The sequence below is a fragment of the Carettochelys insculpta genome, chromosome 23, assembly GCF_033958435.1.
Source record: "Carettochelys insculpta isolate YL-2023 chromosome 23, ASM3395843v1, whole genome shotgun sequence".
Lineage (NCBI taxonomy): Eukaryota > Metazoa > Chordata > Testudines > Carettochelyidae > Carettochelys > Carettochelys insculpta.
Window position 1 is genome coordinate 16,424,762 of NC_134159.1, and position 19,208 is coordinate 16,443,969.

At 48.2% G+C, this 19,208-nt stretch overlaps 1 protein-coding gene across 6 annotated transcripts in view; it reads right to left on the reverse strand.

Moving 5' to 3' along the window:
- LOC142000990 (uncharacterized) overlaps positions 1 to 19,208 on the reverse strand; it is a 78,750-nt gene that overhangs the window by 43,040 nt on the left and 16,502 nt on the right. For 5 of the 6 annotated variants that reach the window (XM_074975769.1, XM_074975768.1, XM_074975770.1 and 2 more), the window contains exons 2-4: positions 15,116 to 15,190; positions 11,616 to 11,665; positions 6,824 to 6,877 (exon numbers count right to left, since the gene is read on the reverse strand). In XM_074975769.1, coding sequence (XP_074831870.1) covers positions 6,824 to 6,877; positions 11,616 to 11,665; positions 15,116 to 15,190 — 179 coding nt within the window. The remainder of the gene's footprint in view (positions 1 to 6,823; positions 6,878 to 11,615; positions 11,666 to 15,115; positions 15,191 to 19,208) is intronic. The other variant, XM_074975766.1, reaches the window with a different exon arrangement.

The following is a 19,208-nucleotide window of genomic DNA, read 5'->3' on the forward strand; positions in this document are numbered from 1 at the left end:
TCTAACCAGCAGATGGATTTAGCACAGGTTCTCTCAGAGATGCGCCTCGCCCCCTCTGGCTGCATTAAGTTTGGTTTTCTGGATTTCACCCCGTTCCAGCCCAGGAAAAAGAGCTGCACAGACCATGTCCTGCCCTTGTGTCAGGTGAGATGCATGCACCACCATGCAAATCTAGACTCTCTTTCCAGGGCTTCTGCCACATGGCAGGATATTACAGGCTTCCACAAAGCGTGTACGTTGATTGACAAAGCCACGTTTCCTGAGCCCTACACCTTAAAGAGGGCCAGGGTCCCCCTCCTGGTGCCATTTTGCCTCCCAAGAGCACACCCTGAGCTCTTGCCTGGAGAATTGACTTTTGTTCTCTCTTTGGGGTTTGCCTCTTGGAAGTCTGCTAGTTGCTCTTTCCTCTAGTGGCCTACATTGCCAGAGGGAAGCCCCATGGGGACCCGCTCTCTGCTAGCATGGCTGGCTATGAACTGGTGAATCCCCCCACTGGCTGCATCCATATGGCTGATGGGTGACACATCCGGCCTACAGGTTACACAACAGCTCTGCTCCAGCCAGAGGGGAATAAGGGGACCTTGAGGAAACGCATGGGCTGGGTTTCAAGGGGGTGGGGTTTCAAAGCTGCAGGGTGAAATGATTTGAGGCTGGACTCCCAGTCCCCTGCCCGCCCCACACTGGAGAACAAAACCCACCCAAACATCCTTCAGTGCAAAGCCAGTGAACCAGAATTCACCTCCCTTTGGGTTCCCATAGTAACTCCCAGAGTCCTTCCCCACTAAGTTTGCCAGCACCAATTAGATATACAAAGCAACTGGCTTGCAGGTGAACTCCTGGCCCTTCAGTACAATAACTCGGCAGGGCGAGAGCAGGAATGCCAATGTTTCCCTTCAATAAATTTCTGAAAATGCCACCAGTGCTTAGAATCATCCTCCCAGCTTCAGAAAACAAAGGGATGCACATTCACGGGCCTGCGGCAAGTCCACAGCATAACCCTTCTCCCAACAAGCAACCCTGCTTGGAGCAATAAGATGGAGAGAGAAGCCACAGAGGTCCTCACATATGTGCAGTATGGAGAGAAAGGTTGCAGGCAGTCCGACTCTCTGGGAAATAAGACCCTTGAGAACTTTTTGACATGAAACATTTGTTGAAGGATTAGTACACAGAAATGAACTTTTGAAAGAAGTCAGAAGAGATTCCCAGAGTAATGAATCAGTTCATGAAAACAGAGTCGTCCCAATGTTGATTTAGGGGTCGTATTGCAGTAGCATTTGGAGGCACGAGTTGAGATGTAGGCATAGTATAGAGGAGAAGAGACTGTGCCTGTCCTTAAATGTTGACAGTCTGAACAGAGGAAGTCTTTCTGTTCAGTTCCCTAGCAGACTTGACAGGTCAGACAGGTGGTCTGTGGCAGAGTCACAAAACGAACCCTGATCTCTCAGGGCCTGTCCACCCTGCAAAAAAAAGTGTGACCTTCACTTGGGTTAGTGAATGGGAATTAAAAAAGCAGTGAAAAGATGGCAACTTGGCGTCTAACCAGGATTAGCTGCTCATAGTTCAGTCCCAGGCTGCTTTATTGGCTTCAGCCCAAGCTGTTAATGGAATTGCTGAATCCTCACTGTTGTTTTCATCCATGTTAACCCACCTGAGTGAAGAACACACCTTTTTCTGCAGTGTAGCCAGACCCTTCCCCACAAAAACATCTTTCCCTGCCTACTTCTGAAGAAGCCGCAAGGACAAGAAGCAATAGGCTGAAATTGCACCACGGGAGCTTTAGGCTAGACATTAGGAAACATTTCCTAACTGTCAGGGTGGTTAAGCCCTGGAATAAATTGCTAGGGAGGTTAGAGATATTTAAGAGCAGAGGTGACAAACACCTGTCAAGAATGGTCTAGGTCGCAGGTCTGTAACCTGCAGCTCTTTAAGGACTTCTTTGTGGCTCCGGACACTATAATTGCAAAGTTAAAAATAAATAAATAAATAAATAAATAAATAAATAATCCTCCTGATTATTTTCAATAAACGGTGAATGTCTGAAAGCCCCAAAATGAACAACTCATATCTAAATAGCAAACAATACGTGATCTCGAAATGCTGAATAACTCCTCAGCGTTTCCTCCAGAGAGTGACCAAGTTCATGAGTGAAAGTCAGGAAGATTGTGGTAAGGTGCGAGGAAACAGAATATGTAAAAAGTTTGTGAACATCCTGCAGTAAACAGGTATCACGTTACAAAACATTTTGTGTGTGCTTAAAATAGGGGTTACAAAAAGTCTGGTTTGACTGTCCTTATTTATTAAGGACTGTCTTATATTCACATGCACTTCAGCTCTTGAATTATTGAGGTTTTTTTACCAAATTGGAAAAAATGGCTCTTGTTATTTTGGTCGCCAACCTCTGGTCTAGGTGGTACTTGGTCCTGCTGTGAGGGCAGGGGACCAGATTTGATGACCTCTCAAGTTCCCTTCCAGTTCTAGTAGTCTATGATTCTAACAGTAATGGTTTGGGAAGGCCAGGCTTACTAGGGGACTAAAATAATTTAAACATACATGCTCCGCGGGATTGGTCAGCCCCAAATCAGCCTCAGGAAAAATATTCTGCTCAGAGCAAAACACAGTAGCTTAAAAATGCACATCACTCAAAAGCAGAAAACATCAAGAACAAACAGGGGAAATGAAGCAGTGAGGTTAAATAACTTACCTGAGCCCTCAGTCAATGTTGGGGAGAGAAACCAAGAGTCTGGGCTGCCCTTCTACCCATTAGGGTACACAGAGCACTCACACACTGCCAGAAGTCGTCATACCCATCCCATGCATTTTATGAACACAAACTGTCTACAGGGGGACTTCTCAAGTCATAGGAGTGGGTCCCTTCCCAGTTCCAACAGGGCTGCAGCTCCCAGAGCTTGTGGGGCATCGCAAAAGCAACTGCCCTGCAAGCGTGAGGGTGATGTGCTCCGATCTCGGGGAAAGGCATCGAGCACCAATGCCGCAAGAGAGAAAAGTCAGTGGCAAGTTTGGAGCCAGAGACAGAAAGTCTTAACCAGAAGACATGACAGCTGCTTTTGGATTCCCACTCACTGAATTCCCACAGACAAATATATAGGAACAAGTGTAAATCTGGAGAACAACCCAACACCACATTGCAGAAGTGTGACCACCACCACCTCAGTTGCAAGCAGGGCTTGAGCCTTAACTCCTATATAAAATTTGAGCCTAAGTCCAGAAACTGAGACCTATAACAGCCTCCTCTCTTGCAGAGGATGGACATATGCCAGGAGAGAACACACTGAAGAGTGCATTGCACCAAGAACAGAGAAAACGATGTACTGCAAACAAGTTCACGTTAACCATAATTAACGAGCACTGTGAGCTGTAACTCTTCTCTAATAAATTTCACAGCGGACTTTTTAAAAATTGCATGTCTCTTTTTAATGCAATTTCAGCAAATTATAGTTTGGGATTATTTTTTATATTACAGTAATTGATTTAATTTAAAACAAAATTGTATAAGTAATTTTCGTTAAATTTAATTTAAGAAGGAATACATGAATTAAACACTTGGATTAAAATTACACTGATATTTCATGAGTCTTTGATCAATTTTTATTCATTTATTTAAAACACAGTCGGTGGCAAACCAAAGACTGATTTTAAAAGATCTGACCTGTGGACTGAGTGGTTAGAACACCAGCTGGCAGGGGTCAATTTCCAGCTTCGCCACAGAATTCCTGGGTCACCTGGGGCAACTCACTTAGACTCTGTGCCTCAGCTTCCCCACCTATAAAAATGAGGCTTATCTTTCTCCACCTGAGAGAGGAAGTGCTCAGATATAATGGTAATGGAAGCCATGCTGTACTAAACATAGTATCATAGATCTTTCATAAAACTTCATCCCGTATTCCCTACAACAGACTCTACAATCTGCAGCTAAGCAAGTGCATTGGGGTGGGCAAACTTTTTGGCCTGAAGGCCTTATCTCGGGATGGAAATTGTAAGGCAGTGAATGCTTATGAAACGGGAGGTTGGGGCACGGGAGGGGGTGTGCTGTAGACTGGGGCCAGGGATGATGGGTTTGGGGTGCAGCACGGTGCTCCAGGCTAGAACTGAGGGGTCTGGAGGGGAATTAGACTGGAACAGGGGGTGGGGGGGGTTCAGGGGTCCAGGTCCTGGGCAGCACTTACTTCAAATAGCTCCTGGAAGCAGCAGCAGATCCCTCATCTGGCTCCTACGTAGAAGCACAGCCAGGTGGCTGTGAGAGCTGCCCTATCTGTAGGCACCATCCATGCAACTCCTATTGGCTGCAATTCCTGGCCAATGGGAGCTGAAGAGCTGGCGCTTGAGGCAGGGGCAGCAAGTGGAGCCCCCTGGCTGCCCCTTCTTCCGGAGCTGCACATAGCCACAGCAAACACAGCGCAGAGCGGAGCAAGCTCCCCCCACACGCCCCAGCATGAGCTCAAGGGCCAGAGGGAAAGGTCTGATGGGACGGACACGGCCTGCGAGCCATACGGTGCCCATCCCTGTTTTAGAAAAGCTTGGAGAGACTGAGATCTATGCCAGGTGGAAAACAGCATAACGCCCCCAATGGCTGAAGCTGTACAGTGGCTGGGACCTCTCTGCCAGCTGCAGTTTTAATTCCAGAGGGCATCTGGAGACAGGCAGCACAAAACAAACTGTTGTCTCCGGGCTGACAAATCAGCTCTGCAAATGCCAGCTTAGAACAACAAAGAGGTAAATGCTACATGCCCTGTAGCACGAGCGCTAGGAAAACGCCCCTCGTTGCCAGTTCCCAGCGCAGGCAATTCTGGGAGGTCCTGGTCTGCAAGTCTCTTCCATCTGACTCCAGCTCCTCACCTTCACAGATGGTAAGTGGCAACTACACGCGCTCTTTTGAGGAACGTTTCAAAAAACAGTCTCCACATGAGATGCAAAGAGTTGTGAGAAATCCCACCGCTGATGAGGGACAGCAGAAATGCCAGCACAGGCTGCCACTATTTGTGGAGAAAGCCACTCGCAAGCCACCTTTTGAGACTCATTTCTGGTTACCAATATTCTCAACTTGCAGAGGGCTTCAGTACAGAGTGGGCCGTCACTCAGGAATCAAGCTGGTGGGGTCTCTCATACTCTCACCCCTTCCTCTAGCAAACCAGAAAGGGATCTCAGCTTCCCCAACTGATAAAGGAGGGTCAGGTTTACTTTGTATGGATGTCGTGAGGTTTAATTCCCTCCCATTTGTGAAGCAGGTTGAAATCTCCAGATGGGAGGTGCCGTATCAGCTGTGTGGAATATCTGATGTGTTCCCCTCTCACACAGGAAGGCAGAGCACGTTCCAGGGTCCAAGGTGAAATGGCTGGGCGGCTGAGGGAGGGAAGAGGGGTGACCCCAATGTGGAAAAAGACAAAAGGGACATTTTTCTTAGGCAAGCAGCAAGTTATTGAGCAGAGGACCTGGCTGTGTTCTTGAGCACAATTCTCCCTCCTCCAGCTTTCTTTTTGTCGGGGAACTACTGACAAAATGCTCATTTTAACCTTTTGTCAAAAACTGGTGGAAATCCATATTTCCCCCCTCATGTTTGATCCTGCAAAGCCAGAGTCAGCTGACACCGAGCTCCTGGGAGAGTTCTGATCAGCAGAGCCCTGTTCCCAAGTCAGGGAGCTTTCCGCTCCAACCAGCTCTCACACACCTAACGAGGAAAGCCAGCTTTGCAGCTCTCCTCTGGGCCTTCAGCTGAACTTCTCCAGCAGGTAGGGGGAACTCCTGGCCAGATCCTACACAGGTGTTACGCTGTAATTCTTTCCAAGCCCTTAGGACTAGCTCTGTGGGAAGCTGACTGGGCTCTGAAAGGGCACCATGAAGCCACTTCTTCTATCTGGTCATGTCCCCCAGCACAACACAGAAATGCAGTCTGATACAGCTCTAGCACAGAAAGCCAATGACTGGTGAGAGAGGGAAGTCCAGACAGGAAACATGCTGCTGTTTTCTCATCCGATACAGCTATATCCAGCTCTGCACAGGCAGACCACTAGACAGGGCACCCTCTCCTTCACTCACGTCAAGCTTCAGGCAGAGGGCATCTAATTTTATCCCAAGATCGCCGTGGGGTTCTGCTATCACCTGGAGGTACATTGGGCCTGACGTGGACAATCAATACCCCCTGTGCAGCTAGCCACAAGGAAGGTTCATTGACAATAAGGGCTTGTAATGACTATTCTCCCACAACGACCCACAACAACCACTCTCAGAGCAGGGACAAGCAGGCAGCAGAAATTGTAATAATGATACATGGAGATACACGTCTCCTAGAGCTGGAAGGGACCTCAGGGGGTCAACAAGTCCAGTCTTCTGCCTTCTTCGCAGGACCAAGCACCTGCCCTGATAATTTTTTTTTTTAATCTATTTTGCCCCCATAGCTCTAAATGGCCTCCTCAGGGATTGAGCTCACAACCCTGGGTTTAGCAAGCCAATGCTCAAACCACTGAGCTATCCCTTACCCAAGGTAGAGCCCTGGGTCATTAGCATCCTGTAAGTAGAACTAGAACAAGGTAAGGTGGCCACACCAACCTCCATCCACTCTAGCCACTAGCTCCTACCCCCTTCCCAGTGCTGGGTTTGATCCCAGGACTCCCTGCTCTAATCACTAGACTAGCCTTCCACCCTCCTCCAGGGGGCTGTCGACCTCACTGAGGGGGCAAAATCCATGGTATAACCAGACACAGACTGTTTTGGAAGTTTAAAAGGGCCTGACGTTAATCTATTCAGCCACGTCTTCCCTACAGAAGGGGGTGTGTTTTCATCAGAAAGGAGCAATCATGCACAGACTCACCTTCAGTATCTTATGCTGGGAACTGAGGGCCCCGTATCTGTTCATAGAATCTTGCTGCAACAAATATCATAAAAGGATTAGAATGCAAAGGATACAGAGGCCGACAAAATCCACACAAACAAACCTCGGGGGGCTGCACAATCATGCCATTAAAAGCACATGCAAGTTAGCATACATTTTTGGTCCCTGGATAAGACCACACATAGAAGCCATTTAATCGCAGAAGGGTCATTTCTCAGTGAGTGCTACCAGAAGGGATTATCTTAAAATAACCAAACTGCTTGTTTAGTCTGAGCAGGAAACAGGGTGTTTGTTTTTTTTTTTGAGCCATGACACTTTGACATTTCGAAAATAAAATAAAATCCCACAAAAATTGGAAAACACCTTGAAAGCTTGAAAATTTAGTGACCCAAAAATAATTTTAAAAGATTCCTTTGGTTTGGTTAATCAAAATGTCTCTGATCATTTTGAAACATGTCGTTTTGATTTTGACTAATTTTTTTAGAATAAGATTTACTAGACTTTCCAAGTGAAAAGTTGTTTTGAGATTAATTAAAAAAAAAAAGAAAAAAAAAACCACACACTTCAACAACCTTGACTTTTTTTTAAACCATAAGTTTTTCAGCAAACCCACTTCCTAATAACATTTTGCTTTGGAAGATACTTTTCAATGGAGTTACACCCAGCAGCCACCCAAGAAAGATTTGGGTGCTGCCCAGCTGATTAGCAGAGCACCCCCAGTCACCCACTGTAGGCAGCATATGTTTCTATTGGAGGTGCACATCTGCCCATGCCTTGGTGCACATAAAGTTTATTCTGCACATGGATGAAAAAAATTACAGGGAACCCTGGTTGCACATGTGTAAGTGAGATCAGAAGCTGGTCCTGAGTACACGCACTGAGATGTGCACAGGGAAGTTAGTTAAAATTAAGATGCAGGATTCTGCTCTCATTCCTCTCGGGGAACAAGCAGGGTAATTCTTGCTGGCCTAAGTGTCACACCCTAGCACGGGGGTCTGCAACCAAAACAGCAGGAAGAACCATTTTTTCAAATTCAGTTACAAAATCAATACCTCAAGAGCTGCAATGCACGTGAATGCGAGACAGCCCTTCACAAATAGCGTCAAACCGTATTTTGTGTCACCCCTATTCTGAGAACAGCATTCACACTATGAGTTGTACTGAACAGAAAGTTTAAATTACTTTCTCCCCTGGGTTGGAGCGCAAATGCAGACAAGGAAAACGCTGCGCCTGGGGACAGGCTCTTCAGCAGGAAGGAGCAACGTTCACATCAACCCTCCACACACACCCCCATTCCCAGGCTGCAGGCTCCACCCCCTTGGCCCACAATCCTGCCCCTCCATCTCCAGCTTTACCCACCTCAGCCCCCAAATCCGCCTCCCATCCTCAGACTTAACCCCTTTCAGCCCCAAACCCGCTCCCAACATCCCCAGGATTAACCTGCCTCAGCTAACGAGCTCCTCGAGCTGTTCCTCCCTCCTCAGCAGGGCTGCACAGCTCCAGAAGGGGCAGACTTGGCCACCCCCCCTCCCAGCCCTCCTGCAGGCTTAGCACTTCCCTCACCTGCGGCACTGGCAGCTCCCTGCCCTGCCCCACTGAAATCACGGAGCTCAACTTAATTGGTTTAACAGCTGGATCGCTCCCGCCGCGCACCAGCCGTTAAACCAGGGCAGGGAGTGTCAGCAGTACCCAGAGCCACAGCTGAGCCCTTAAAGAGCCACACGCAGCTCCAGAGCCACAGGTTGCTGACCCCTGCCCTAGCACAATGGGCCAGAGGAACTTGGTAAAGGGTAGTAAGAGAGAGGGAGCCGTGCTAGTCTGTACACTACCACAACAAAAAAGCAGTCCAGTAGCACTTTAAAGACTAACAAAATCATTTATTAGGTGAGCTTTTGTGGGACAGACCCACTTCTTTTTTGTTTTGTAAAGGGAGGAATTCCCCGGGAACCGGGATGATGGCTGTTGTTAACTGGCATAAGAGAGAAACAGACAGACAACGCAACCCCCCCAAGCCCTCGCCTATGTGCAAAAGTTACAGCTGTTTAACAATATTTGCACTGGTTTCACCATATCAGTTTAAACACCTGGATATGGGCAGAGCTACCAGACAAACTACCAGTTTACAGGTATATAAGTGTGTCCAAAGCATGGTTTGCACAGCTTGAAATCACCTTGACTTTAATCAAACCAGCACCGTTAAGTACAATCTAGGCTGTCACCTGCCTCCGGCTCCACCACTTTTGCTTCTGAGGTAGCAGCAGAAGGCTGCCTGGTCCCTCCAACATGTCCAGTTCATAGGCACCATCAGGCTCTCATTTCCCCAAACTCCTACCTGAGTCCCTCAAGCCTGGGCCCTTCACCCTCTTTCATGCCCTTCTCTTTCCTCCTTCTCCTCTTCCATTGGCCCCCGCTCCTCCCACCCCAGGTCTCCAACTCCTCTCTACTTTCTTGGCAACTACAAGACTAGAGGGCAGGGCAAGATTCTGTTTTTTCCTGTGAAAATTCAGAGCTGGCTGGGCGCAGGTGGTGAAAATGATGAGGAATTGCTGCCTGTTGACAAACATTTCTACTCAGATCTATATTTGGGCAGCTTTAAGTAGCATGGCTCAGATCATGGGCAGCTCCTTGGAACTGCAAACTAAGCATAGCGCACAGTTATTTCTATCTTCTAACCCCCAGCACAAACTATCTATCCAACAGGGCACACAAATATCACCACCAAATGAGTTTCAGGGACATAGAATTGCCATGGAGCTGCACAGCCATGTCTATTTAGCAAGTACGCCCACTATGCTAATTCTGTAACTGCATGATGTTTTGCAGTAACCGTGGAACGTATTAAACGTTTTACCTAGCCTGATGCCAGGTTCCAGCACTGACTAATCTCAGATGTTTCGGTGAAGGAGGAGGAAGTGCTATAACCTACAGTGTGGGGGTTACCCATTTATTCCTGACCTCAGCCCTGAAGCATGAGGATCAAGAGCCACTGTTAGTTATTGTTTCCTACTTAGTACAACTGTAGATACTCTTCATGTTCATAGGAGTGTCTCACCAGTACACACTATTCTCTTCTGCATCAAAAACAAATATATGGTTTAACCATAAAAGTTCCCTTTTGTTTTCTGTGCTGCTGTATTCATGGCTCTTGGCAAACTGCAGTGAGGATCTAAATGGGAAGGGCTGTGTGTGGGCTCTGGTATTTGCATGCCCAGCTGTCAGACGCTCTATGACTACAAAGAATAGTCATGGGGTGGAAAACCCTGGGGTGGGACCAATCCTGCATTATTTCAGACCCATAAATAAGACAAAGGAAGCCTGTGAAAGTCAGATGCAAACGCTGAGCTCTCTTGGCTCCTAGGGACTCTGGTAAAGTTCTGCCTGAATGAAACGTCCCACAGCATCACACGCACTGAACATCACTTACGCCGTGCTCTGTTTTGCAAAAGGGTCGGGACAACTGGCTATGACACAGGACTCCCACCTCCACTGAAAGATGCCCTGAAAAGCCTCACTCCCCTTTCCAGGCAGATGGGGATGGACAGTGAAAAAATCAACTCTGCTGCCTACCTGACAACTCAGGGTTTGGAAGGATGGTGGTTTTGCTCTGACTCCCTGCATAGCCAGTAATTAAACATGCAGATTGTTAGGGACAAACATCTCTCTCTCTCTCTCTCTCTCTCTCTCTCTCTCTCTCTCTCAGTCTCATTGGGGCAGGGCTGCAAGGGGAAAGGTCACTACTTCTCAGGATCTCCCCCCAGCTCAATGCTACTGCCATGTTCCCCGCCCCACTGACCAGGAAAACAGCAACAGACTGTGTCTGTAGCTCCCTGGCTGTGCGGACCTGCTCTCTTCTGTGCCGTCCCTACGCTTTACTTCGCAGGTGAACAGAATTCTGTCCATTAAAAAAAGACAGATGGACCTTTCCTTTGTTAACAGGCAGCGGAACAGGATTTCCTGGTGTCACAGAGGCTAGAAGTCCGGATGCCCTGTTTGCTATTTACACATCTGGCCATACAATAGGGAATGGGGTTAGCAACATCCCCAGAGACAGAGACAGACAGACCGACCGACCTCTTTCCCAAATGAGTTGAAATAGACCCTCTCACAAAAGGTTAATCAGTTGTGTAGCCAAGTTCATGGCATGCTGGAGCGTGAGTTTACCATTCACTAGCCATCTGCAAACTAAGTGTCCATGTGGACCCTGCTGATACAGGTTAAGTCTGGGCTTGTCTACTCAGGGACATCTGTGAAGATTAATCTTAATTAACTAAACACGTGAATTTGAAGTGAATTAGTTAAACCACATTAAATTCTGGTGTGAACACTATTATTCAGAATTGAATTGGCTTTAATTCAGTCTGGAAACAAATTCAGACAAACCAAGTTAAGGCCACATGAATTCAAAATGAGGCTGTTCACACAGGGCTTAATGAGGTGCAGCAAACCTACTTCACACTCACACCTTTAGTTCATTTGGATTAATTGCGCTGGATGCCCCCATGCAGACGAGCCCCAGACTGCTAATGTCAATCAGCAGAGTCCATATGGACAGGGCCACAGTAGGCAAGCTCAGAATGGATTCACCCCCCATCTTGCCAGGTACAGACAAGTTCTTAAGACATGAATGATGAAGCGAAAACGCCAACCCCAGCACCATCCCCGGCATGTCTTTTTCACTCCCCCCTCTGGTAGCTACACCGGAATGTGTTGCTGTGGAAATATGGAAGCATCGTCTCTCTCTCATAGGCACATGGGAACAGACTGTAGCTACCTTCTCTTTGTTGAGCGCCTCTTGAGCTTCTAATTTATACACCAAAAAATCTAGAAAAGAAGGAAGAAGAGGTTAGTCTGAGGGATGTTACAAGGATCCATTTCATATTTTCAGAAGGAGGAAAATAAACTCCTAACAGGGCAAAAAGCCATGATCCCAGCTGGATGCAGAAGTTTTGAAGAGACCTAGAGAACACTGAGGTCCTGTCTGCTCTGTGCCATCAAAGACCTGGTTTTACTTTCCATTACACCTGTCTACTGTCCAGATCTAAATTTCCTCCCTTCCCACTACAGGACAGTGTTCTAGTTGGCTGCTGCGCTGCACCCCAGGGACAGCTGCATTTCAGCAGTGCAAAGATTGCACCATTTTTTGAGGGTCCTTAGAGATGAAAGAGGCTAGTGAGAAACCCTATTTTAAGGCTACACAGCAGCATTTATCTCAGCACAGCAGCAGGCTGGAATAACCTCCTCCACGGTGCAGCTGCACGATATGCAGGGGGAGGAGGAGGAGGAGGCGGCAGTGCATGTTTAGCAAACCGATTCATCATCACACAGAGGTGCCCGAGAGCAGGCTGGCGAACTCTAGCCACAGACAGTGAGCCAAAGCAGTTTCAAGAGTCCAAACAGGGTGGTCCAGGCAATAAGGCACTAAACTAGGACTCAGGAGACCTGGGTTCTATTCCCTGCCAGTGAGTAGCTCTGTGACCTAAGACAAATCATTTCCTGTTATAATGCCTCAGTTTCCCTTCACCAGTCTTGGTCTATCCCATCTGTTTAGATTGTAAGTTCGTTGTACAAAGAGGCCCTATCTGAGTCAGGCAAGGTGCTGTGGTACTCGGTTAGGTCAGAGAATGGTTCTATGAAATTTATGCTCTCAACTTGCTTAGAAGCTTTCAGAGAAACAGAACTGACCCTAACAGAACAGACACAGGGAGCCAGGGAGACACCATTCTGCAGAGATGCTCTGGACAGCAGAGCTGGGGGTGGAGTGTTTCATTTCACACCCCCTGCAAAATGCTGAGTAAACCGTAGCCCAATATTCACAGACTTGCCACTCTTCATTTCAAGGGCACAGCAGTGCCACTGCTCAGGGCACAAGCTATTTGGGGCAGGGGCTATAATTTTTGATCTACTTCTATACAGCGCCTGGCACAAAAAGGGGATTCTGGTCCAAAAACAAACAAACAAACTCATCGGTGCTCCCAAAACACTAACAATGAGAACCAGCAGTCATGCAGCACCTGAGGGACTAACACATTTATTAGGTCATGAGCTTTCATGGAGAAACCCAACTTTCTCAGATGAGTTGGAGTGGAAATCACAGAATCCAGGGAATATATACAGGTTGAACCACTCTTGGGACCTGACTGATGCCAAACCAAATGATTTGCCAGACCAGAGGAGGTCAATATTGTCTGGCAGCATTACCAAACTACCACAGCTTACTGGGCTCACGGAAGACATTTAGGGATAAAATTAGAGCTAAACAACAGCCCAGAACACTGAGAGCCAGGACTGGTGGCTGTAAACAAACTTCATGGGACCACAGGAAACTTGGCCACACCCCCGATAAGTGGCCATCTGGCTAACTAAAATCATGCCAGATTATGGATGTTGCCAGATGGAAAAGCGCCAGATTAGAGAGGTTCAAACTGCAGCAGCATAACAAGTTACCTGTCAGTTGTAGGACCCATGTTAAAGTGGGATTTACCCACGAAAGCTCACGACCTCATAAATTTGTTAGTCTCTAAGGTGCCACAGGAATGCTTGTTTGTTTTTAAAATTACAGACTAACAAGGGACAAATAATGAGATACAGCAAAAGGCAACGAAACCCCTCTTGGAAAGGATGGGTCCCTGTGGTACAGGGACTTAATGCATTGGCCTCTGAGACGCTTGGTCGGTAGGATAACTATGCCAGCTTCCTTGTGCCCCAGTCTTAAAACTACTACATAGTTTGCTATATATGGCTTCTCAAGAGCAGGCCTCCTGAGTCACTGCAGCGTGTCCAGCCGGTCAGCACAACAGGGAGTGTGTGGTGACAGCGAACTGAAGACCACACTGCTTGCCCTTCATTTTATGAGCCTCAAATGCTAAGCGTGCTTGAAACAAACGCTCTGCAGAAAAAGCGTGTCAGCATTCTCAGAGCCAGGGCACAGGCCGCCCCCAGCCACTCCATGTCCACGCACACGCAGCAGCAACCCACTTGGCAGTTGCCTCATTTCCTAGAGCAACGCTGACAAACTATTCCAGAAATCTACGCATTAGCAGACAGATGTCCAACATTTCAGTCAACTATTTATCCACAGATTCATGACACACTCAGAAGCCGCTCATCACCCTTTCCAGAAACGCTGGGTGCCGAAGAATGAGGCAAAACAGAATAGACCTGCTACTCTATAGAGCAGCTTCGAGGACACAGACCCAGTGGTTAAATTGCCTGCAACATTTAGGGCTAAAGTCACCTGCCATCCAGCATGCACTGCTGCTAGGAGATTCAGACACTAGCTCTTTTGCTTATTTGCTAGTCAATTTCACAGCCTTAAAAAAAATATATACACTCATCTCATGGCTGGAATTCAAGCTAACAGGAGGCTTTGCAGTTGTAGCCCATGTCAATAACAAGTAACTTCCAATAACACTGTTATTATTACTAAGCACTTCAACAGCTGCACCCCTTCGGAGCACCTTACAAACACGAAACCTGGAAGAGCCGTATTGATTGGTGTGAAACTGAACAAGCTATTGCACCTTGCAACAAAAAGTTTACTATTTAAAAAGAAAAGGCAAGGTCTAGAGCTGAAGAACTAGATACAGCAAATTCTTTCATATCCTGCAGCCCTGGGACTGGGAGGTTGCTGGATATCCAAATATTCTGGATAACAGAGAGGTATACCTACCAATGCATAATACTAAAGAAAAACAAGAGTGGATATTAACAAGCAAAAAAGTATGCAGAGTACTTTATTTACCAACAGTAGTAGTGGACACTGAAAACTTCTACTGTATTTCCTGTATTTATTGTATTTACTTTCACTATACTGTACTTATGAAAAACATAACTGAAATTTACCTATGGTTTGAATGCTGGCTATTTGAGAGATCCGGATGATAGAATACTGGATATGAAAGTTAACTGTATAAAACAGCACAGGGATCAATGAAAGAGCCCAGATGGACGGGTTGATTAGACAGAGACTAAATACCCAAGTTGGAGCCATTAACTCCAGAGTTCTAAACCCTGATCTCCTGCCACCAGTGGCCTCAAGTAAGGCACTAACCATTCTGCCTCAGTTTCCCCATATGTCAAGTAGGAATAATTCCCCTGCACCCCCTCATGAAGAATTTGTGGGGGATTCACTGACCTTTCTACAGTACAAGGGAGGAAGGATCACTCCAGGTGCTGTGCGTTGTTCCCCACAGAGACTGAGTAGCCGCTGACCTCTGCTGTGCCTGCGCATCCCCCAACACTCCAGTACTTGGGCCTCTAACTGAGACTCACCTTCTTTAGTCTTCTTGTGCTCCCCTCGCTCTTTCTGCAGGGATCGCTCTAGCCGGGATCGGTGCTCATACACAACTAGGGATGGGAAGAGAAAGGAAAAGCATGAAATAAACCAGCCAAACAATTACCCACTCCCTTGCCATTGGTCCCAACAGCCGCTGGCTACAAGGACACACGGGGGCACGTCCTATCCCACCGCCAGCAGTGGGAAAGAGTTTCATGCAGAGGGGCTCCCGGGGAAACTGGACTTGAGCCAACAGGGCTTTCCTCCTTCTAACTTCCCCCCTCCTATTTCTGGGCTAGGGTACACCAGGGCCTGACTTCCTGGGCAATGAGATGACAGGGCTCAGGTGAAGCAACGAGGCCCAACATTTAAGTACAACAGCCACCTTGAGATGCACAGCCAACCTCGGCTCCTGTGTTGACTACATTTCCGAAAAAAGAAGAGCCCAACGGAGGTAACGCGGGCTCGATGCTCCACTTGGGGCTGGGACTCCACCCACATGTTGGAATTACTAATCCATCGGGAGGTCAAAGCTGGTTATGCAGCAGCCAGTAGGGAACCGGCTCAGCCCAGAGCACTGAGCCCCGTCTATGGCTAGGGCTGATGCTTATTGATGGGGCTTCTCGACAGGGCTGCAGTCCTGCAGGCAGGGAAGGAGATGGATTAATGGAGCTCTGCTCACAGAGCTCGGCCCAGGCGCTTTTTGAAGAGCGCCAACGATAGAAAAAGGAGAGCAGCACCAGCAGATGCCTTCCAGCAGCTCAGTCCTCCTGTTGGGTCTCTTTGCCCCCTGGCTATTTCTATTGTACATCCTGGGAGGGAGGGGCAGAGCAGAAATTCCTCCTGAAGTCAGAAAGAGACAATCGCTACCCTACAGATTCTCTCTCACGTGCACATCCCTCTCTCAAACCGCCCCAAGATTAGCACCACCCATGCGGCCGGGAGACGTCTTTGAGATGCAGAAGGAGTTGATGCTGCACAAGCAACAGGGACATCCTGGGGGCACCAGAAGGCCCTTGGGTGGCCCTGCAAGTCCAGGATTTTGGGGACCTAAAGTGTGGCCAACACTAGGCAGGTTATTCAACTGCTGAAACGCAGTTCTAGCTACAGCAATTGTGTAGCTAAAATCAATTTATCTGCAATCGACTTATCTGGCTGTGACCACAGAGGGAGTTCCATGGCAGAGTTCCCTTGCTGCTTGTGATATTGAGGAGTACAGGGTCAACTGCTGATCCCAAGCAGACACGTGAAATCGAACTACCAGGCATGCAAAAATTGAACTCCGGAAGCTCAATCCTAACTGTGTTGATCTTCCCCATCATGCAGATATACCCTTATGGAAGTGGAGAAATATTGGTATCCCCATTTTACAGATGGGAAGACAGAGGCACAGAAAATGGAACTGGCTTAAGGCTGCAGGGCAAGTCAGTGGGAGAACAAGGGAAAAGAATGATTCTGTGTTCCTTCCGGGGGAAAGAAACTTACATTTTCTTACAGGTACTGTCCAATTACAACCTGGATCCCTGCCAGCTCCTGATGCAGCTCCCTGCTGGCTTTTGCTGTAGCTCAGCCAGCTCTGCGCACCAGGGCGCACCTGTTTACTTTCACCTCTGGTTCTTCCCCTAACCACCACAGAGGGGCACACTTCTGCATTTGGGACAGCACAAAGACTCAAACCTCCCCATCTTCCACTCCAAAGCTCACAGCCACCACCTTAAAAATAAGGCCTGAAGATGTTCACCAGACACACCCAACCTGATGAGAAAGCCCTTTAAGCACCCAACTCCTGTAGGTCAGTGCCGGACACAAGTCACTCTGCAGAGGAGAAAGCTTAAGGGGAAGGCTACAGACAGACACGGAGAAAGAGATCCATGTGGGAGCCACTCTGACATGCTGTATGCACAAGGGAGGTTGGCTGTATCTCCCCAGAGATAATTCTGCCCAGAGGGCCTGTGCTCTAAGGGCATGCCAGGAAGACAGGAAATCCTTCCCAAGAGGAGTGTACTTGGAAGTAAGCTGACACTGGGGCTTTTACGGCCTCCCTGGAGAAAAGCCCAGAGTGAGCAGCAAAGCAGGCAGCCAGACAGCCTCTTCCCCATCCCACGAGAAGGGCCGAGGCTTTGGCATTTGTGTCCTTTCACTTTGCAATGCAAATCAGACCTCTGGAGCTCACCAGTAACACAGAAAAAAAGACAGAGGGAGAGAGGCCCCAGCCCACCTCACAGTGGCCAATACCAGCGTTCTCCCTAATTTTTTTTCCCATCCATGTGTGGAATAAATGTTGCTGTGTACACCGAAGTATGTGCAGACATGCCCCACACATGCTGCTGGCTATAGGAAGCTGTGGGCACACCGCAAATCAGCTGGGTGCCACCTGAATTTCTCCTGAGCAGCTGCCCAAGCACTCAACACTGGTCAATACTCCGGCGGCCACAGTTCGCACCTGAGGCATGGGAGATCCAGGTCCTGCTCTGAATCAAGAACAGCAGAGGTTTGAGCCTATCCACTGGGGGTCCTGGCTAATGTTCCTTCTAATTCTTCCATTTGTGGGTGGAATAAATTTTGTTACTGGTGCAGATGTGTACCACCAATAGAAACACACATTTCCCACTGTGGGCACCACTAACCAGTGGGGCAACACCTGAACCTCTTCTGGGTAGCTGCCCAGTCGCTCAGCTTACAGGGAACACTGTTCCTGGCTATTCCCTGCATCACTCTCCTGTCCCCTGAAATTCCTCCCAACTTGGGAAGGTGGCATCAAAATGGATACAGCTTCACAGACTGTTCCCATTGGGACACAAGGGCCTTTTCCAACACAAATGGTTCATCAAAAGCTTCCAGACCAGCCCGACAGAAGACCACCTCATCTCCTAGGAGCATCATATATGTCATAGAGCTGGAAGAGACCTCGAGGGGTCATCAAGTCTGGTTCCCCGAACTCACGGCAGGACCTATCATCATCCCAAACCAATTTTTTTTTTTAAATCTAATCTGCCCCAGACCCTTGAAAAGCTCCCTCAAGGACTGAGCTCACAACCCTGGCTCTATACGGCCAACGTTCTAACCACTGAGCTACCTCCTGCTGCAGGCCCCATGGAAGGTATGAGCTATTGGCTAGGCAATGCCTGGCTTTTCTCAAAGCTCTTCTAAAGCTGCCAGCACCCCACTCTCCCTGCAGCTTATCCCATGCGGCTGCTCCTTGGCTGCACGGAGATCCGGGGGCTTGCACAGGCTTGCACTGAGGCCAGAATGGAGCAAATCCAATGCTCGCCAAGCCTCTGACGACTCCTCAGAGGTGGAACACTGTCAATCAGCTGTTCCAGCTCTGGGAGACCGGGGCAGGAGTAGGAAGTGAGGGGGTTCCAGTGCCCTAGTACAGGGGAGCCACCCATGGGAGAAGGGCAGGCAGGGGGTCCACAGGCTGCAGATGGAACTGCAGTGGCTAGCGCCCCACTGAGACGAAGGAGGCCACTCAGCCGGCCCACTCACTATTCCTGGCTGCCCTTTGCTGCCCTAGATTCCGAGGAGCTAGACCCCCAACTGGCCTAATCTGCATTGCTCCATGATGTCAGAAAGCCAGCTGAGGATCCAGCCCCGACCGGGAAAAAAATCTAAATCTGTGTGGCTTTGATTCAAATGCCCCATTATACACACTCCACTGCTCACCCCTTGCACTGACAAGAAGTAGGAGTCTCTCTCTGTGCCAAGAAGCTAGCAGCAGCTTTTAATTGGGTTTCAAAAGGGATTTCTTATCCTTTCAAGCAGGACTATTAATATTTAATGGAGCTACATACAATCCTTCTCCCCTCTTAAGAGGACAATCCCACTTTGTAACAAGTTACCAAGGCTGCTGCAATCTGCATCTTAGTGACATCTTCTGACCCCTCAACTGGGACCATCCCAAAGAGCCTTTCAAACAAGGTAGACAGCAAACATGTCACCCCATAAACCAGGTAGCCCTCCACGCACACAGCACGTGGCAATCTGAACTCACTGTACAAGGAGTGCGCCAAGCATGGTTAGGGTCAGAAAAGGGGACTATACAAAGTCATACCATTCACTTCTTTGATTTACTCAAGTTAATTTCAC